The 17,634-nt window shown below is 41.8% G+C and overlaps 1 protein-coding gene across 1 annotated transcript in view; it reads left to right on the top strand.

Annotated features, from left to right (window-relative positions):
• Window positions 1–17,634, top strand: part of npr3 (natriuretic peptide receptor 3) — a 96,946-nt gene that overhangs the window by 53,073 nt on the left and 26,239 nt on the right. The window contains exon 4 of the mRNA XM_044111666.1: window positions 15,691–15,826. Coding sequence (XP_043967601.1) covers window positions 15,691–15,826 — 136 coding nt within the window. The remainder of the gene's footprint in view (window positions 1–15,690; window positions 15,827–17,634) is intronic.

The following is a 17,634-nucleotide window of genomic DNA, read 5'->3' as shown; positions in this document are numbered from 1 at the left end:
TGTAGTGCCGTATGACAAGGTATGAAAACATTAGATATTTAACAAAAGCTGAAGCGTTATCATACTGTGAAGAGATTTGTGGCTGATTCTGAACAAAGATGGAATTGTATAGGTAAAGGCATAGTGAGGAAGGTTTTTGTTAGACAAATTCATTGGATTAAGAAAGCAGATGTTAAAATGTCCTTACAAAGCAGCAAACAGTTATTTGAAGCTGCTGGTGCCTCTGGAACCTCAAGGTGGAGGATCCTCCAGAGGCTTGCGGTGCATGAACCTACTATTCAGCCACTCCTAACCAGAGCTCACAAGCAGAAATGGTTGCAGTGGGCCAGCCGTACATGAAGATTAATTTTCAAACAGACTTGTTCACTGATGACTGCTTGCAACCCTAGATGGTCCAGATGGACGCAGTAGTGGATTGGTGGTGGATGGCCACCACATCCCAACATGGCTGTGACGTCAGCAAGGAGGTGGTGGAGTAATTTTCTGGGCCAAAATCATGGGGAGAGAGCTGGTCGGCCCCTTCAGAGTCCCCGAAGGTGTGAAAATGACCTCAGCAAAGTATATGGACTTTCTGACTTTCTTTCATAGTTCAAAAAGAAGAGCCGTACCTTTCATAGCAAAATCATCTTCATGCATGACATTGCACCATTTAAGAAAATCCTCCTTGGGCTGCCACCTTATCGTGGAGGAGGGGTTTGAGTGCCCCAATGATCATAGGAGTTATGCTGTCTGGGGCTTCAAGCCAGAGTCACCCAAGGAAGACAGATCCTAGGTGAGAGACCAGACAAAGCGCAGCCCGAAGACCCCGATGATGAACAACATTGGACTTCGTGTTCCCTCGCCCGGACATGGGTCACCGGGGCCCCACTCTGGAGCCAGGCCTGGAGAGGGGGGGGGGGGGCACGATGGCAAGTGCTTGGAGGCCAAGCTTTTACCCTATGGAGTCCGGCCAGGTTCAGCCCAAAGAGGAAACATGGGCCCCCCTCCCATGGGCCCACCACCTGTTAGAGGGGCCAAAGGGGTCAGGTGCATTGTGTGATGGGTGGCAGCCGAGGGAGGGGACCCTGGCAGTCCAATCCTCGGTTGCAGAAGCTGACTTTTGGAACGTGGAATGGGGAAGGAGCAGGAGCTAGTGTATGAGGTTGAGAGGTTCCGGCTAGAAATAGTTGGTCTCAACTTGACACATGGCTCTGGTTCTGGAACCAGTCTCTTTGAGAGGGGCTGGACATACTTCCACTCTGGAGTTGCCCAAGGTGAGAGGCGTTGGGCAGGAGTGGGCATACTTGTTGCTCCCCTTCTCACCGCCTGTACGTTGGGGTTTACCCCGGTGAACAGGAAGCTCCCTCCGCCTACGGGTGGGGGACGGGTACTGACATTTGTGCGTACGGGCAGAACAACAGTTCAGATTCCCCACCCTTTTTGGAGTTCTTAGAGGGGGTACTGGAAAGTGCTCCTCCAGGTGACTCTCTTGTTCTGCTGGGGGACTTCAATGCTCACGTGGGCAATGACAGTGAGACCTGGAGGGGTGTAATTGGGAGGAACAGCCCCGCCGATCTGAACTCGAGAGGTGTTCTATTGTTGGAGTTCTGTGCTCGTCACGGATTGTCCATAATGAACACCAAGCGTAAGGGTGTCCATATGTGCACTTGGCACCAGGACACCCTAGGCCGCAGTTCAATGATGGACTTTGTCATCGTTTCATCATGTCTGTGGCCATATTTCTTGGACACTCGGGTGAAGAGAGGTGCAGAGCTGTCCACTGAACACTACCTGGTGGTGGGTTGGCTCTGCTGGTGGGGGAGGAAACCAGTCAGACCTGGCAGGCCCAAATGTGTTGTGAGGGTCTGCTGGGAACGTCTGGCGGAATCCCCTGTGAGATGGAGCTTTAACTCCCATCTCCGGCAGAACTTCGAACACGTCCCGGGGAAGGTGGGGGACATGGAGTATGAGTGGACCGTGTTCCATGTCTCCATTGTCGAGGGGGCCTGTCAGAGGTGTGGCCACAAGGTTGTCAGCACCTGTTGCAGCAGAAACCCTAGAACCCATTGGTGGACACATTCGGTGAGGAATGCCATCAGGCTCAAGGAGTCCTATCGGGCCTTTTTGGCCTGTGGGACTCGAGAAGCAGCTGATGGGTGCCGGCGGGCGAAGCGGCATGTGGCTCAGGTGGTTGCTGAGGCAAAAATTTGGGGATGGGAGGAGTTTGGAGAGGCCATGGAGAAAGACATCCATACAGCTTTGAGGCGATTCTGTTCCACCATCTGGCATCTCAGGAGGGGGAAGCAGTACAGCCCCAACACTGTCTATAGTGGGGATGGTGTGCTGCTGACCTCAACTCAGGACGTTGTGGGCTGGTGGGCAGAGTACTTTGAAGACCTCCTCAATCCCACCAACATGCCTTCTATTGAGGAAGCTGAGCCTGGGGACTCTGTTGGCCTCTCTGATCTCTGGGGACGAGGTTGCCGAGGTGGTCAAAAAGCTCCTCGGTAGCAGGGCCCTGGGAATGGATGACATCCCCCCGGAGTTCCTTAAGGCTCTGGATATTGTCGGGTTGTGTTGGCTGATGCGACTCTGCAATATCGCATGGACATCAGGGGCAGTTCCCCTGGATTGGCAGACTGGGGTGGTGGTCCCCCTGTTCAAAAAGGGGGACTGGAAAGTGTGCTCCAATTACAGGGGGGTCATACTCTTAAGTCTCCCTGGCAAGGTTTATTCGGGGGTCCTGAAGAGGAGATAATTGAACCTCGGATTCAGAAAGAGCAGTGTGGTTTTCGTCCTGGTCGTGAAACACTACACTCTCAGCAGGGTCCTGGAAGGTTCTGGGAGTTTGCCCAACCAGTCTACATGTGTTTTGTGGACTTGGAGAAGGCATTCGACTGTGTCCCTTGGGGAGCCTTGTGGGGGGTCCTCCTGGAGTATGGGGTACCGGGCCCTTTGATACGGGCTGTCAGGTCCCTATATTACCGGTGTAAAAGTCTGGTCCGCATTGCCGGCAGTAAGTCGGACTCATTTCTGGTGAGAGTTGGACTCCGCCAGGGCTGTCCTTTGTCACAGATTCTGTTAATTGCTTTTATGGACAGAATTTCTAGGCGCAGCCAAGGTGTTGAGGGGATCCGTTTTGGTGGCCTGTGGATTGCATCTATGCTTTTTGTGGATGATGTGGTCCTATTGGCTTCATCAGGTTGTGATATGCAGCTCTTGCTGCAGCGGTTGGCAGCCGAGTGTGAAGCGGCTGGGATGGGGATCAATGTCTCCAAATCCAAGGCCATGGTCTTGAGCTGGAAAAGGGTAGAGTACCTTCTCCCGGTCAGGGGAAGTGTCCTGCCCCAAGTGGAGGACTTCAAGTATCTCGGGATCTTATTTACGAATGAGAGAAGAAGGGAGCAGGAGATTGACAGGCGGATTGATGCAGCCTCTGCCGTCAAGCAGGCGTTGTACCGGTCCGTCTTGGTGAAGAGAGAGCTCAGACAAAAAGCGAAGCTCTCGATTTACCGGTCGATCTACGTTCCCACCCTTATCTATGGTCATGAGCTTTGGGTCATGACCAAAAGAATGAGATCGCGGATACAAGTGGCCGAAATGGGTTTTCTTTATTACCTAACCCTCTCAGCTGGTTTGGGAACGCCTTGGGATTCCCCCGGAGGAGCTAGAGCAAGTGGCTGGGGAGAGGGAAGTCTGGGCCTCCCTTCTGAAGCCGCTACCCCCGCGACCCGACCTCAGATAAGCTGAAGAATATGGATGGATGGATGGATGGATGGATGGATGGATGGATGGATGGATGGATGGATGAGAAAATATCACTTGCATAATAATTTGGAACACAGCGTATGCTTAGTTACACTAAAATCTAATGTACTTAGATTTTAGTACGTTTTTCATCAGGGTATAATGCACTTTATTACTTTAGATCTCCAAATGGAAGAAACAGGATCAAAACAAGCAATTGTAATGAATAAAAATAATTAAATAAATGAATAGATACATAAATAAGAGATTATCATCATCATCATCATCATATCTTTATTCGAGTCATAAAAAAGGTCCATAGTAAAAGGATAAAACAAACAAAATAAGAAAAAAATAAAAATGAACATGACACATAATATTATTCTCTGACTCAGAAATAAATGATGAGTCTAGTGATTCCACAATCATGAAGAAAAAATCACTGTACTAAATGCAGGGGTTACTAAAACTGCAATTATGTTACATGACAGATAATCTACACATGCACTTGTACATAAGATTCCTGAACACAGCTGTACATATGTTTACACAGCATCATGTACAAACATATGGCTAGCACTATTCCATCTAGGCACTTTGAGTAGTAGCCTCATACCCTCATTGTACATTGCCACATAAAGTTTTTGCAAGCTGCTTTTTTTATATTGTCACCACAGTATATAGTGGAGTACAGAAAGCTTTAAAAATAGCTATCTTTACAGAGAATGAACACATACCAAACTTTCTGATCAGAATATTAGCTTGTGCATGCATTATATGATACTGACTATGTATGTCATGGTCATCAGACAGGTTATCATTTATGTAATGTCCCAAATATTTAACTTCATCACATATATTGAGAACAGTACCAGATAGATAGAAATTAGGGGTAATCAGATGCTGTCACCAACTACAAGGCCTGTTTTACAACAATTCAGACACTTTGACAGATAATCTACATAGGAGATAAAAAAAGTAAGGGTAATAAAGGTAATGGTAATACTTCCCTGCCTTACTCCGTTGCCAACATTAAATGAATCAGAAATGTATTACCTCATTTCACATACATTGACTAATGCCCATAACAGTAGACATGAATTCTAATTAGATATTTGGGCACACCTCTGTTTTCTAAGTGGCAGAAAAAGTTTTGATAATTCACACAAACATATGTTTTAGAGGCATCAATAGAACAGTAAATACTACTGTAGTGTACAAGTTATACAAGTCTCAAATCTCCTTTAGCGTATTATTTAGGTTTAAAACAAAATTGATTATCAGAGGTTAAGAAAAACTCTTCCAGGCTATCTAACAGGATTCTTTCAAAAACTTTTGACAGACTACTAACTAAAGCTATGGGTCGGTTATTCTCCAAAGAGCTAATCTTACCCATGTTGTCCTTAATTATGGGTACCAATATGATAGATGGCATTGAGTTAGGTAACAAACCATGTACTTGAAAGCCAGTAAAACACATAGAAAGTAATGGACAGAGTTTCTTGCTTGGATTTTTTCAGATGCTCAGTAGAAATATTATCCATCCCTCAGGCCCTGCTGTCCTACAGACAAGAAAAGGAACCAAAGATTTTGCTAAAAAGAAATTAGGTCTTTTTTAAAAACAGTCAGTGGACTTTGGTGCCCACAGAGTGCCAGGGAGGGTATTCCATAGAGGTGGAGTGAAGGCCCTGAGCCCCTTGGTCCTCATTTTGGTTTTGGGTACGTGGAGAAGGTCTGAGTGGGTGGAGCGGAGTGAGCAAGATGTGTTAGTTTTTTGAGATAGCAGGGGGCAATTCTGTAGATGCATTGGTGTGTGAGGAGGGAAATCTTGATTTCAATCCTGGTGGAAATGAGAAGCCAATGGAGAGCATGAAGGATGGGAGTGATGTGGGGGCGATGCTGCACACATTCCAAAGAACTAAAATTTTTAAATAATTTCTAATTTAAGTCAATTAAAATAATTTCTAAATAAAGTCACTTTTACTTACATGCCTTCTAATGAAGTTTTTATTAACCAGATAATTAAATCAATGTTTTTTTTTCAGAATCAGTTTCTGGATAAACATAACAGATTATTATTTAACCTCACACACAAACACGCACAATCACAATATTTTCTTGCTCTGAATTAATCCAACTCATTATGTTTTGTGTTAGTTCTTCAATTATTGTTGAATATTACTATAATTATTATGATTGTTGCGGTTTTGTATTATTATTATTATTATTATTATTATTATTATTATTATTATTATTATTGATAATAATGTCAGCTTAAGTATTTTATCCTTTGGTGCTGTCTGCTCTGGTGTAGGCCACTGGAGAGAAGGAATATAGGGAAATTATTGGGGTGGGATCCCAGGCCTCTCCACTGTGCTCCATCCATCTTACTGTTAAGCTAATTAATGATATTTTGTTGAAATAATTTTTTCTTGATTTATTTCATTTTATTTTTTTACAATGACATAATGAAAGAAAACTTAAGATAAACAAAAAAATAAATAAATGAATAAATACATAAAAAATAAAAATAAAAATAAAAAGCGGTGGAATACACAAAGCTGGAATCACAACCCATTTTTTTATGTCTTTCTTTTAATTGCATTACACAAGACTGGGGATACATAGAATATCAAAAGGTTTAAAACACAGCACACAAGGTGGGCCTTTCATTCTTTGTCTGACATGGGCTGAGTGGTGACCTCTGGACTGATGGTTTGGTTTGGTTATGGTCTGGGTTCACTGTGATGCGCTTTCTGATCTTTGGTCTCAGGGGCAGACAGCCTCTATTTATAATAGCTAACATTGTTATTACTCTATTATTATTTTTTCTCTAGTAGTAGTAATTGATCAGTAATTTTAACATTATCTTCCTTTTTCTTTATCATACCAACAACAGTACAAGTACCCAGGTACACCGGTATTATGCCACATTTACCAGTATTGTATTTTAGATTTTTTTTTTATCTTATTATTCGATTAATCGTAAGAACAATTGATAGAATACGCAATTACTAAAATATTTGTTTACAACAGCCCTATAAATATGTTACAAGAGAAGTAATCAAATTAATCTATATAATGTCTTTCACTTGGTGATGGAATTGCTGACAAAGAAACTTTTCAGTCATTCTAATTTATGGAATAAATCTGTTATTTGCTCAATGCTTGCCAACAGTTGAAAACAGTTTCATAATTCAGTAATATGTTTTGTGAAGAATTATCACATAGTTGCCTTTTATTGTCTGATTTTATTAAGTGCTAAAAATATAAACAACATGAGGTTCTGTAAAAATCAAAATGTTGTTAAACATTTCAAAACCAGAATATGTAACTTCTAAACCAAATAAATCCTTGTTGGTACAAATTATGATTGCATCATTTGATTGCAATGATTTTTCAATTATGTGTTTCTGATTCCACAGCTGTCCCTCAGTTGGTTGGCAAAACCTTTGTCCTGTTAACTCACACATAGCAGATGAGATATGATATGTCTTTAATGTAGCAAATATTAAAGACGCAAACAATTTTTGGGTCTGGTTGGAGCAGTTTGTGAGTAGAGTGGCAATCGATATTACTGGATTCTATGAAATGTGGCTAAAAGATGAGATGCTGATGTTTCGATTTAAATATATATATTCTCTCTGCATATAAATCTATAAATAGTTTGGTTTCTTTCAGTACTATAATGGTACAAGAGAGAACAAGGTGAATTGATCTTTTATATTGACCAATAATTTAATTTTACTTAATTGTCACTGTAGGAGCCATGGTTTAAATTGAACAAACCTTAATTCCAATATACTTTCTGGAATATTTTATCCTATTTGATACCTGCTCTGAATATTGCCACGTTCTACAAACAAATGATGTAATTTGCCTTGGGTAAAAATTTAGAAAAATGGGTGCTTACGTTATATTTTTCTCAGTCTGTCAGCTTAATGTCACACACAGACTTGTTTCCATGGCAACAAATAAATAGCAACCTGGGACAGAGCAAAGATATTGCTGAAGTTCATCAGGCATTAACACTAAAAAAAAAAAAACACAAAACATTTCCCACACAAAAAAGTACGTAATAACCTCAAACAGAACATTCTGTCCAACACAGATTTATGTTTTTGAAATTTAATTTCGCAATCATTAGCAAGTGATCCTCTGAACACTAGCATTGCTGGATTAGCTAATTTAAACATCTGCTCTCCTGATTATCTGTCTGGAAATCTATGTGGGTCGCCTTATTTTTGTGTTAATTAAACTGAAGTACTCCGAACTGCGCAGCAAGAGTACATGTTAAAGTGATAAAAATTAAGTTAGCATAAATAACCTACTCTCCACTTTTTTATATTGTGGAAGTCAGCAGAAAAAGACGAAAATATAATTTGAGTGTTGTTTTATTCTCAATGTCTTCCAATCCAAACCAAAAATAGAATCCAGGACAACCACTGGTGTCTTCTAAACTCACTCTCTCCCCTTCACAATAAAAGTATACATTCCTGAACACACAGAATACCACAAACACATAACATGTGAAACAACATCACAACTACATAAAAGAAAACACACACAAAGTAAAAACTAAACGGCAGTGACAAACAAAACAATTGAAAAACTTAACGGTTACGACTAAGTGGTTTAATAAGTCGGCCACCACAGCTTCTTTTCACAGGAACAAGGTTTGAAAGTGAAAGAGACTCTCCAGATCGACTGCTACCAAACTGTAAGGGGAGGGGTCTGCTTCGCCACGGTAGCAGAAAATGTGGGAACCACCCTTACAGCTGGTTTGTCCTCTTACAGAGTGGTAAAGAAACTGGGGAACAACCATAGCAAAGTGACTGAGCCAACTCAACTGCGTCCCCTGGTAACACATGAGCTAGCTTCAAGCGGCCCACTGAAATAATCTCCTGATTACTCCCCAACTCCACCAAGAAATCCTCCCCTCTCCGAAACACGGAATGGACCATCATAAGCCACAAGCAAAACAGGAGATTGCTTGTGGCAGCTGAAGGAGGAACAGCTCATCCTGCTCTCTCTTGTCCTTACTGATAACTTTGCCTGAGTTATTTTTAAAGTGACAGTTTCTATAGTTATATGTTACTTTTTTGACATCATAACTGGATTACTTCTAACCTAAAGGACCGAGGGATTTTCTTACTTTTATTTTTTACCTACTTTTCTTCATCTCCAAGTTGAACCAGGACAAAATGCCTCTGGCCGACCCCAGAGACCTCAGCAGTATTATACAACGACTTCAGTCTATAGAAATGAAGATCAAACTGCTGGAGGTGAACTTTGAAATCAACGCTAACTGTGGAAACGAGACAACTCTTCCTCAAAACGACGGAGAGGTTGTACGCCTCGCATCAAGCAGCCCACCCTGGAACTCTCTGGGTGCCAAGCCGAAGCAAAAGTCTCACACTGCGGATCCGATGAGACGACTGTCAGGGAGAACCCCTCACCTGGACCAATCAGTGTGGCCGGCTCTGAGCCGAAACCCACCCTCAACTTCAACACCTGCTCCACCAAAGAAAAACAAACAAGCAGCTGCAACCAAAACAGCTCCACCGACTCCCAAGGACAGAGCGACCAGCCCAGACCTCAAAACATTCTGACCCTGTGGGAATCCCACTGAAAAACAGATTTTCTGCACTCTAGCCTGAGCCTCTGAGTGAAACCTCACCATCAAACATCAACAATGAGGCAAGACCAACACATCCACCCCCCAAAGCCCTAAAGGACAAAGTGACCACCAGGAAAATGAAAGGTACGCCAAAAGTGCTTATTGTTGGAGATGAAGCAATAAATGGAATCAGTCACGTCTGCAATCCCAAGAAAACCAGAGTGATTTCTTTTCCTGGTGACACTGTGTCTGATTTAACTCGCAAAGTTCTCTCTCTAACCGCTGATCAGCCAGATATTGAGTGTTTAGTTGTGCATGTTGGAGTCAACGATCTGGCAAAGCAGAAATCTGAGATTCTGAAAAAGGACTTTAATATTCTTTTGAGCACTATGGGAAAATTAAAAATGAAGTTATTTCTCAGTGGTCCAATTCCATCACCTCAATGGGGAGACGAAAAACACTCCAGGCTGGGCATGAGAAACAAATGGCTGATTAAAACCTGCTCTGCCAGCTCAGTGACCTTCATCGATAACCTCTGGATCTATTGGCAGCGCTTTCACCTTTTTGGAAGAGCCGGATGCAATCTTAATAAACATGGGATAAAGCTACTCACTGCAAACCTTTTTTTTATTTTATCAACAAGGACAGCAACGTCATCATAGCTTCAGAAGAACAGGCTCGAGGACGTCTGATTAGGATGGATCCCTCCACGTATCAGGAGCCAAAACAAACTGATACAACATCGACTGGAGACGGAGCGACTGGTTCCCTTCCTCCTCCGCCCCCTCCTGGCTCATCCACTCATTCACAGGATTCACAAGACACCTTTGGAGAAATGTCTTCTGGACCAGAGTTTCTCAATTTTACAGACGGAATGAATCAACAGGTTCTAATTGGGACGTCTCTCCTTAGCACTCATGTAACAGACCTCACTACATTTAAGCCACCTGCCTCTGATTTCTCAGAGGATCCATCACTCTGCGTTTCTGAGGTCTGAGGCCGGGGTCCAGATATTATTTTTACACCCGTCTTCCCCCAGAATGTGTCTGGCCCCCTGGCACTGCAAAATAGGACATTACCTGTCCGGATCACTACAAGAAAAGCTACAAAAAACAGAAACATAAAATACAGTGGACCTAATTCAAACCTCAGACGGTTCCCCTGCCTAAAGGAACCTCAGACTCAAGAACGCTTGGCCTCCAAGTCACTAAAATTACCTCTTTTAAATCCCAGATCTCTCTGTGCTAAAGCTCTATTAATCGATGATTTCATCACTGAACATAATATCGATGTTATGTTCCTGACAGAAACATGGTTGAATGACAATAATGAACCGATCGTACTAATTGAATCTGCGCCTCCTAACTACAATTTCTTAAATGAGAATAGAAAACATAAAAAAGGAGGAGGCGTGGCTTCAATATTTAAGAATACAGTAAATAGTAGTAAAATTTCTTTGGGTCACTACTTCTTTTGAGTATCTTGGAATTGAGATTAAAGGCCTCAAACGGACTTTAACACTAACTTTATACAAAACTCCAACATATGTGGAAAATTTCTTTACTGAGTTGAATGAACTTCTATCTCTCGTATGTATTAATTATGAATGCTTAATAATTGTTGGTGATTTTAACGTTCATGTTGACAACCCCCAAGACAGAGGGGCTAAAAAGCTCTAATATCTTAGAGACTTTTGGTCTAACACAACATGTCAAACAAGCAACACACTCAAGGACACACACTGGACCTGGTTATCAGTAAGGGTGTGAATATTTCCAATGTCTCTGTAACTGATGTCGCCCTGTCGGATCACTTTGCTGTTATCTTTGAAAGTTCTTTATCCTTTAATCCACTTGGACAAACAGCAACCATCACAAAACGTTCTCTCACTGAAAGCACAGCAGAAACATTTAATCAAATCTACTCTTCTTCCTCACTCTTAAGCTGTAATGACGTAGATAAGTTGGTAAATGATTTTCAGTCTAAAGTTTCAGATATCATTGATTCCATTGCCCCAATTAAAATGAAGGTTGTGTCTGGTAAGAAGAAATCGCCATGGAGAAATGCACAAACAGTTAGATCTGCAAGACAACTCTGCCGTAGGGCAGAACGAAAATGGCGTAAAACTCAACTTCACGTTCATTATGACATCTATAAAGAAAAACTACGTTACTATCATTTAACACTCAAACATGCAAGACAGGCTTTCTTTGCAGATGTCATAAACAAAAACATTAATAATGCTCCAGCTTTATTTGCAACAGTTGACGGGCTCACAAATCCTCCTATCACGTTACCACCTGAATTTCAGTCTATTGCTGCCTGCAACCAGTTTTCCAGTTTCTTTTCAGAGAAAATTCAAAACATCAGAAGATTAATCTGCACATCCACTATAAAGTCAGTACCAACACTGAACCCAAACAAAACAAATACAGGAAAAATGACCCAATTTCAACTACTTAATTATAAAACCCTGGAGGAAATTATAAGTCAACTCAGCTCCAGTTCCTGCTGTCTGGATGTCCTACCCTCACATTTCTTTAAGAAAGTTCTGCCTGTTGTTGCTATTGATCTGATCCAAATAGTAACTCATCGCTCTCATCAGGCGTTTTCCCCCAGGCTTTAAAATCAGCAGTAATCAAACCACTGATAAAAAAGAACAATCTGGACAAATCACTACTGCAGAATTACAGGCCGATCTCCAACCTCCCATTCATCAGCAAAGTTATTGAAAAAGCTGTTTAAACAGTTAAATGGCTTCCTAATGATCACCAACCGCTTTGACTCCTTCCAATCTGGTTTCCGGTCTCACCACAGCATAGAAACTGCCCTCGTAAACGTGTTCAATGACATCCATATAAATACGGACTGTGGGAGAACCACAGTGCTGGTTCTGTTGGACCTCAGTGTTGACCAGGACATATTACTGAATGGACTGGAGAGTTGGGTCGGACTCTCCGGTCCAGTGTTTAACTGGTTTGAATCTTACATAAAGAACAGGGATTTCTTTGTTTCAATTGGAAACTTCTCATCAAAGAGGTCAAAGGTCACATGTGGGGTACCCCAAGGTTCAATCCTAGGACCCCTCTTATTCAATATCTATATGCTCCCACTAGCTCAGGTTATAACAGGAAATAATATTAGCTACCATAACTATGCAGATGACACACAGCTCTACATTACGATGTCACCAGGTGACCTTTGACCCCATCCAATCGCTGAAAAGATGCTAAGAACAGATAAATGTGTGAATGTGCCAAAACTTTCTCCAGCTGAACAAAAACAAAACTGAAGTTATTATTTTTGGACCTAAAGAGGAACGATCTAGAGTTATAGATCTAGAGTTATAGATATAGAGTCAGTGCACAGCTTCAGTTATTACAACTAAAAACCAGCGATCAGGCCAGAAACCTGGGAGTAGTGATGGACTCTGACCTGAACCTTCAGAGCCACGTAAAGACAGTCACAAAGACGGCCTTCTATCACCTGAAGAACATTTCCAGGATTAAAGGACTAATGTCTCAGCCAGATCTAGAGAAACTCATCCATGCATTTATCTTCAGTCGTATTGATTATTGCAACAGCGTCATCACAGGTCTGTCCAACAAATCAATCAAACAGCTGCAGCTGATCCAGAATGCTGCTGCTCGTGTTCTCACTAAAACCAGGAAGATACAGCACATAACACCAGTTTTAAAGTCTCTCCACTGGCTCCCTGTAGCTCAAAGAATAGACTTTAAAATACTGTTGTTAGTTTATAAATCACTGAATGGTTTAGCACCACAATACATTAAAGATCTGCTGTTATTGTATCAACCTTCCAGACTTCTCAGGTCTTCTGGTTCTGGTCTGCTCTGCATCTCCAGAACCAGAACCAAACGAGGAGAAGCAGCATTCAGCATCTATGCACCAAAAATCTGGAACAAACTTCCAGAAAACTGTAAAACAGCTGAAACACTGACTTCCTTTAAATCTCAACTAAAAACCCACTTGCTTAGAGTTTTATTTGAAACGTAATCAATTGCAAATTTATTGACGGAATCTGACTATGTTGTGTTTTGATTGTTGATTCTATGTTGCATTGTATTTTTGTGTTTGATTTGATGTAAAGCACTTTCAAATGCCTTGCTGCTGAAATGTGCTATACAAATAAAGTTTAATTGATTGATAAGGAGGCTGAAGTGGAGAGCAGTGTAAGTCATGGTGGATATATACATATTTAGCAGATATTAGGTTCTTGTTGACAAAGGACCTAATGTCATTAGGTCCTGTGGAAGGCAGTGATGTGCTGCCAACTGGACAAAAGATCTAGATTCCCCATTTAGAACTATTCTAATCTCCCCTGGGAATCAACCGTGGACCCAGAAGAAATTCCCCTGGTACCTTCAAAGGCTGGCCCAGGACCAACTCAGCTGAAGAAAACTGTAGGTCCTCTTTGGTAGTTGAACGCAGGCCCAATAAAATCCAAGGCCAGCTACCATCCATTAATGAGGCCCGCAATGCATCCTTCATTGTGCAGTGAAACCTGTCACAAAGACCATTGGCCTGCACATGGTAGGCAGCAGTACGGTGGCGTTTAACCCCAAGGCTATCTTCCACTGCAGTCCACAACTCTGAAGTGAACTGGGGACCTCTGTTGGAGGTCAAGTCCAATGGCACATCAAAGCTGGACACCCAGGAGGAGATAAATCCCCAAGCCACATCAACCGAAGTGATTGATGACAGCAGAACTGCCTCTGGCCACCAAGTAGTTCTGTCCATCCATCGTCAGGAGATAGGTGAAACCTCTGGAAGGTGGAAGCGGCCCCACTAAGTCCACATGCACATGTTCAAACTTCCGTTGCAGAACAGGAAAGTGCTCCAGTGGAGCCTTAGTGTGCCGTTGCACTTTGGCATGCTGGCAAGCCAAACAGGAAGCTGCCCATGTTCGTACAGCTTTATGGAGTCCCGGCCACACAAACTTTGTCCCTGCCAGTTTAACAGAAGCTTTAAAACCCAGGTGTGTTAATGGGAATGAACTGCATCAAAAACCTGCCAACGCCAACTAGTAGGGACCAAAGGCCAAGGTTCCAAAGGCCAAAGGCCTTTGGAACCAACAGACCAACCTTCCTGGTCGGTCAGTTGGTCTGTGGCCATGGCGAGGTAGTCCACACCTAAATGCATAGAAGCAACCTTTGCTCTGGACAGACAGTCAGCCACCAGATTATTCTTGCCAGCCACATGCTGAATATCAACGGTGAACTCTGAAATGACAGGCAAATGCTGTTGCTGCTGAGGCAACCATGGTTCAGAAACTTTTGCCATAGTAAAAGTGAGAGGATTGGGTCAACAAAAGCAGTAAAGTCCCTGCCCTTCAACATGAAGCGGAAATCGTGTGTTGCTAGAAAAAGGGGCAAGCAGTTCCCTATCAAAGGTGCTATTTTTTTTTCAGCTTCACAAAGTTTCCTGCTAAAAAAAAAAGCAAGGGGTTGCCAGGTACCATCCACCCATTGCTCACAAACTGCCCCAACTGCATAATCACAGGCGTCAGTTGTTAGAGCCACAGGAGCCACTGGAGATGGATGGGCCAAAAGCGCATCATTAGCCACAGCCTGTTTGGCATCATCGAATGCCTGCACCCTCTCAGGGGTCCACTCTATCTGTTGGTCCCCTTTTTTGCCTCTAAGTGCTTCATACAAGGGGAGTATGAGGTGAGCTGTGCGTTTGGATGAAACAGTTCTAAAAGTTTACCATCCCCAAAAGCTCTTGCAGGGGCTTCACTGAGGGAGGGCAGGGAAAAGCGAAAACTGCTTCAACCTTTGCAGGAACCGCCCCTTCACAAGACACTTTGTGTCCCAGGAACTCAACATCAAGCAGTCCAAACTGGCATTTAGCTGGGGTAACAATCAGGCCATGTTCACAGAGTCTAACAAACGGCTGACGAAGGTGCATCATGTGTTCTTCTGCAGAGGGACTAGCCACCGTCCAAATAGACGAATTAAAACACCCTGCAGGACTGAATCCATAAGCTGCTGGAAAGTCTGCGCTGCGCTTTAAAGACCAAAAGGGATCCGTAAAAACTCATAAAAACCAAAAGGCGTAAATAAACTATTTCATGATATTCATGAATTATATGGCCTGTACCCATGTGGGCTAAAATAATTGGGAGTGCTTGTTTTGTGTGTCTTTACATTATTCTTCAGGTTCCTGTCTTCAGTTAGGGTTCCATTAAAAGGATGGCTAAGATCATGTATGTTCCTGGTTACATGGAAACTTAGCTGATCTTTGCTGTTGTCTTACCCAGCAGTAACAGTCTACTTAGGTCATCTCCTGTTTTTGACTTAGCACATCTTTTATCTTGTCAGGTTAACATGTTTGTTGAAGGATTCCATGATGCCATGGTGCTATATTCCATTGCATTATATGAAGGCATGAAGAATGGATACTCAAAGACAAACGGTACTGAGATAACCTCACACATGTGGAACAGAACTTTTGAAGGTAAATCACACTACTCTTAATAAACTTTCAATAAAGCTAAGTTTATACATAATTCTATTTTAACAACTTGTTCTTCTGATGTTTTGCAAGTAACCTGGGATGTAGGAAGTAAAATAAATATTGAATACGTCCACATTTTCTCAGTTTGAATATGCCTTACTTGAAGTTCTGGAAATTATTTCTTTGCACACTGATCTTTAGGTCTTTCTATAGTTTTTCAATTAAATATTTGTCAGGCAATTTGATTGGGCAATTCTAGAAATTTTACTTTCTTTCTCTGAAACCAAGTAAGAGTTTCCTTGGCTGTGTGTTTGAGACTTTTTTCTTACTTGCAAATCCACACTTGTGAATTATGATTGTTATATGATTGAGTATTTCTTAAGAGCCTTCTAGCCATGATCAGAAGTGAAAATGAATTTTACCTGTGAGGTTATTTTTCCAGTTGTCTTCTATTTAAGATATTATGATTATCATGCCCTTAATAACTGGGAATCTACACTAATAATACTGACCGTCATTCTTTTACTCTCATTTTTGTTTGCAACTTATATGAAACAACATAACATCTTATTTAGGGAATATGAAGGTTGCATTCTTAAGAAAGACATGGGCTGTTTTTAATGATTATTTAAGTGCAATCACTATGAAGCTGTTAAAATGTGTTCATATAGATGAATTCCAATATATACTCAGTAATTCTAAGTGAATCATCTTCTAAGATACATCATGTTTCACTTGATGGCAGGCAGTAGCCATAGAATGAGTGCACTGGCTCCAGATAGTGTTATCTAAGTAGCACAAGGCTCACCCTCATTAACACAATGAAAAGAAAAAAAGATTTTTTGCTTTGGTATAGTATATAAACCAAACCTGTTGTAAAACCCTACTTCATATTCCATCTCAGAAGACATAATGATGGAGCGACTTCTGTGTTCTGATTAATGTGCAAAAAGTGCGAAAACCTGACTTAAGGCTCTCCCATACTTCATCTGGTGCTGAACAGTCGATGCGTGGCCATGTGGCTGGGGGACATTGGTATTTGCACACACTTTACATACACAGACCACCTGGAAATCACCTGGCAACACTAAACCTGCTTCAGTATGCATATGAAACCCTTAAGCAAAGCTAACAAAAGAGTCATGGAGAGAACATTGCATCTATTTGCAGGCCATCCTCCTCCATGAATAATGATTTTGCAATTTCCATTTTTAGCCATTTGGTTCTTCACAAAAGAAGAATCATATTTCTTCTTTATCAGATGCTTCTCAAAAAGTATTCTTGTCAATTTTAAAGATGGTGGCTTAAAGTGCGGTCATGCTTAGGAGTGCTGGCATGCCATTTCGCTTATTTTTCAATTATAACCTAAAAATAATGCATACACATTTACTATCAGTAGATCATTTGTGAAATGATTATTTTGTCTATAGCGGTTGCCGTACAGGTGGTATGCATGTAATGTCTCGGTCTGAGACATTACATGCACATTACATGTGCAAGCTGTTAGCTACAGTTCTTATCACTAAAAACACCTTTTCAGTGAGTTCATTTCCAGTTGTCTGTCTTACTTTTTATTACAATGAACAAGCATTTACATTTCAGAAGAAATTGTAAAACTGTCACTCAAAGGCTTTTTTCCTCCTTATTTTCTGCTCTTCCATTGGATTTTTTTCTTCATCGTCAGTCTATGCCTGCTGCCTGGAGTGCACATGTCCTGGATATGATGGTTTTCACAGATCCTACCCTGTGGTTTTCAATGAGAATGTGGCAGAAAACTGTCGCATTTTCGAACGGGAGTACAGCATTTT

This window comes from Gambusia affinis, linkage group LG03 (assembly GCF_019740435.1).
Source record: "Gambusia affinis linkage group LG03, SWU_Gaff_1.0, whole genome shotgun sequence".
NCBI lineage: Eukaryota > Metazoa > Chordata > Actinopteri > Cyprinodontiformes > Poeciliidae > Gambusia > Gambusia affinis.
Note: the sequence above shows the minus strand (reverse complement) of the source record. Positions and strands in the feature narration are given on the sequence as shown.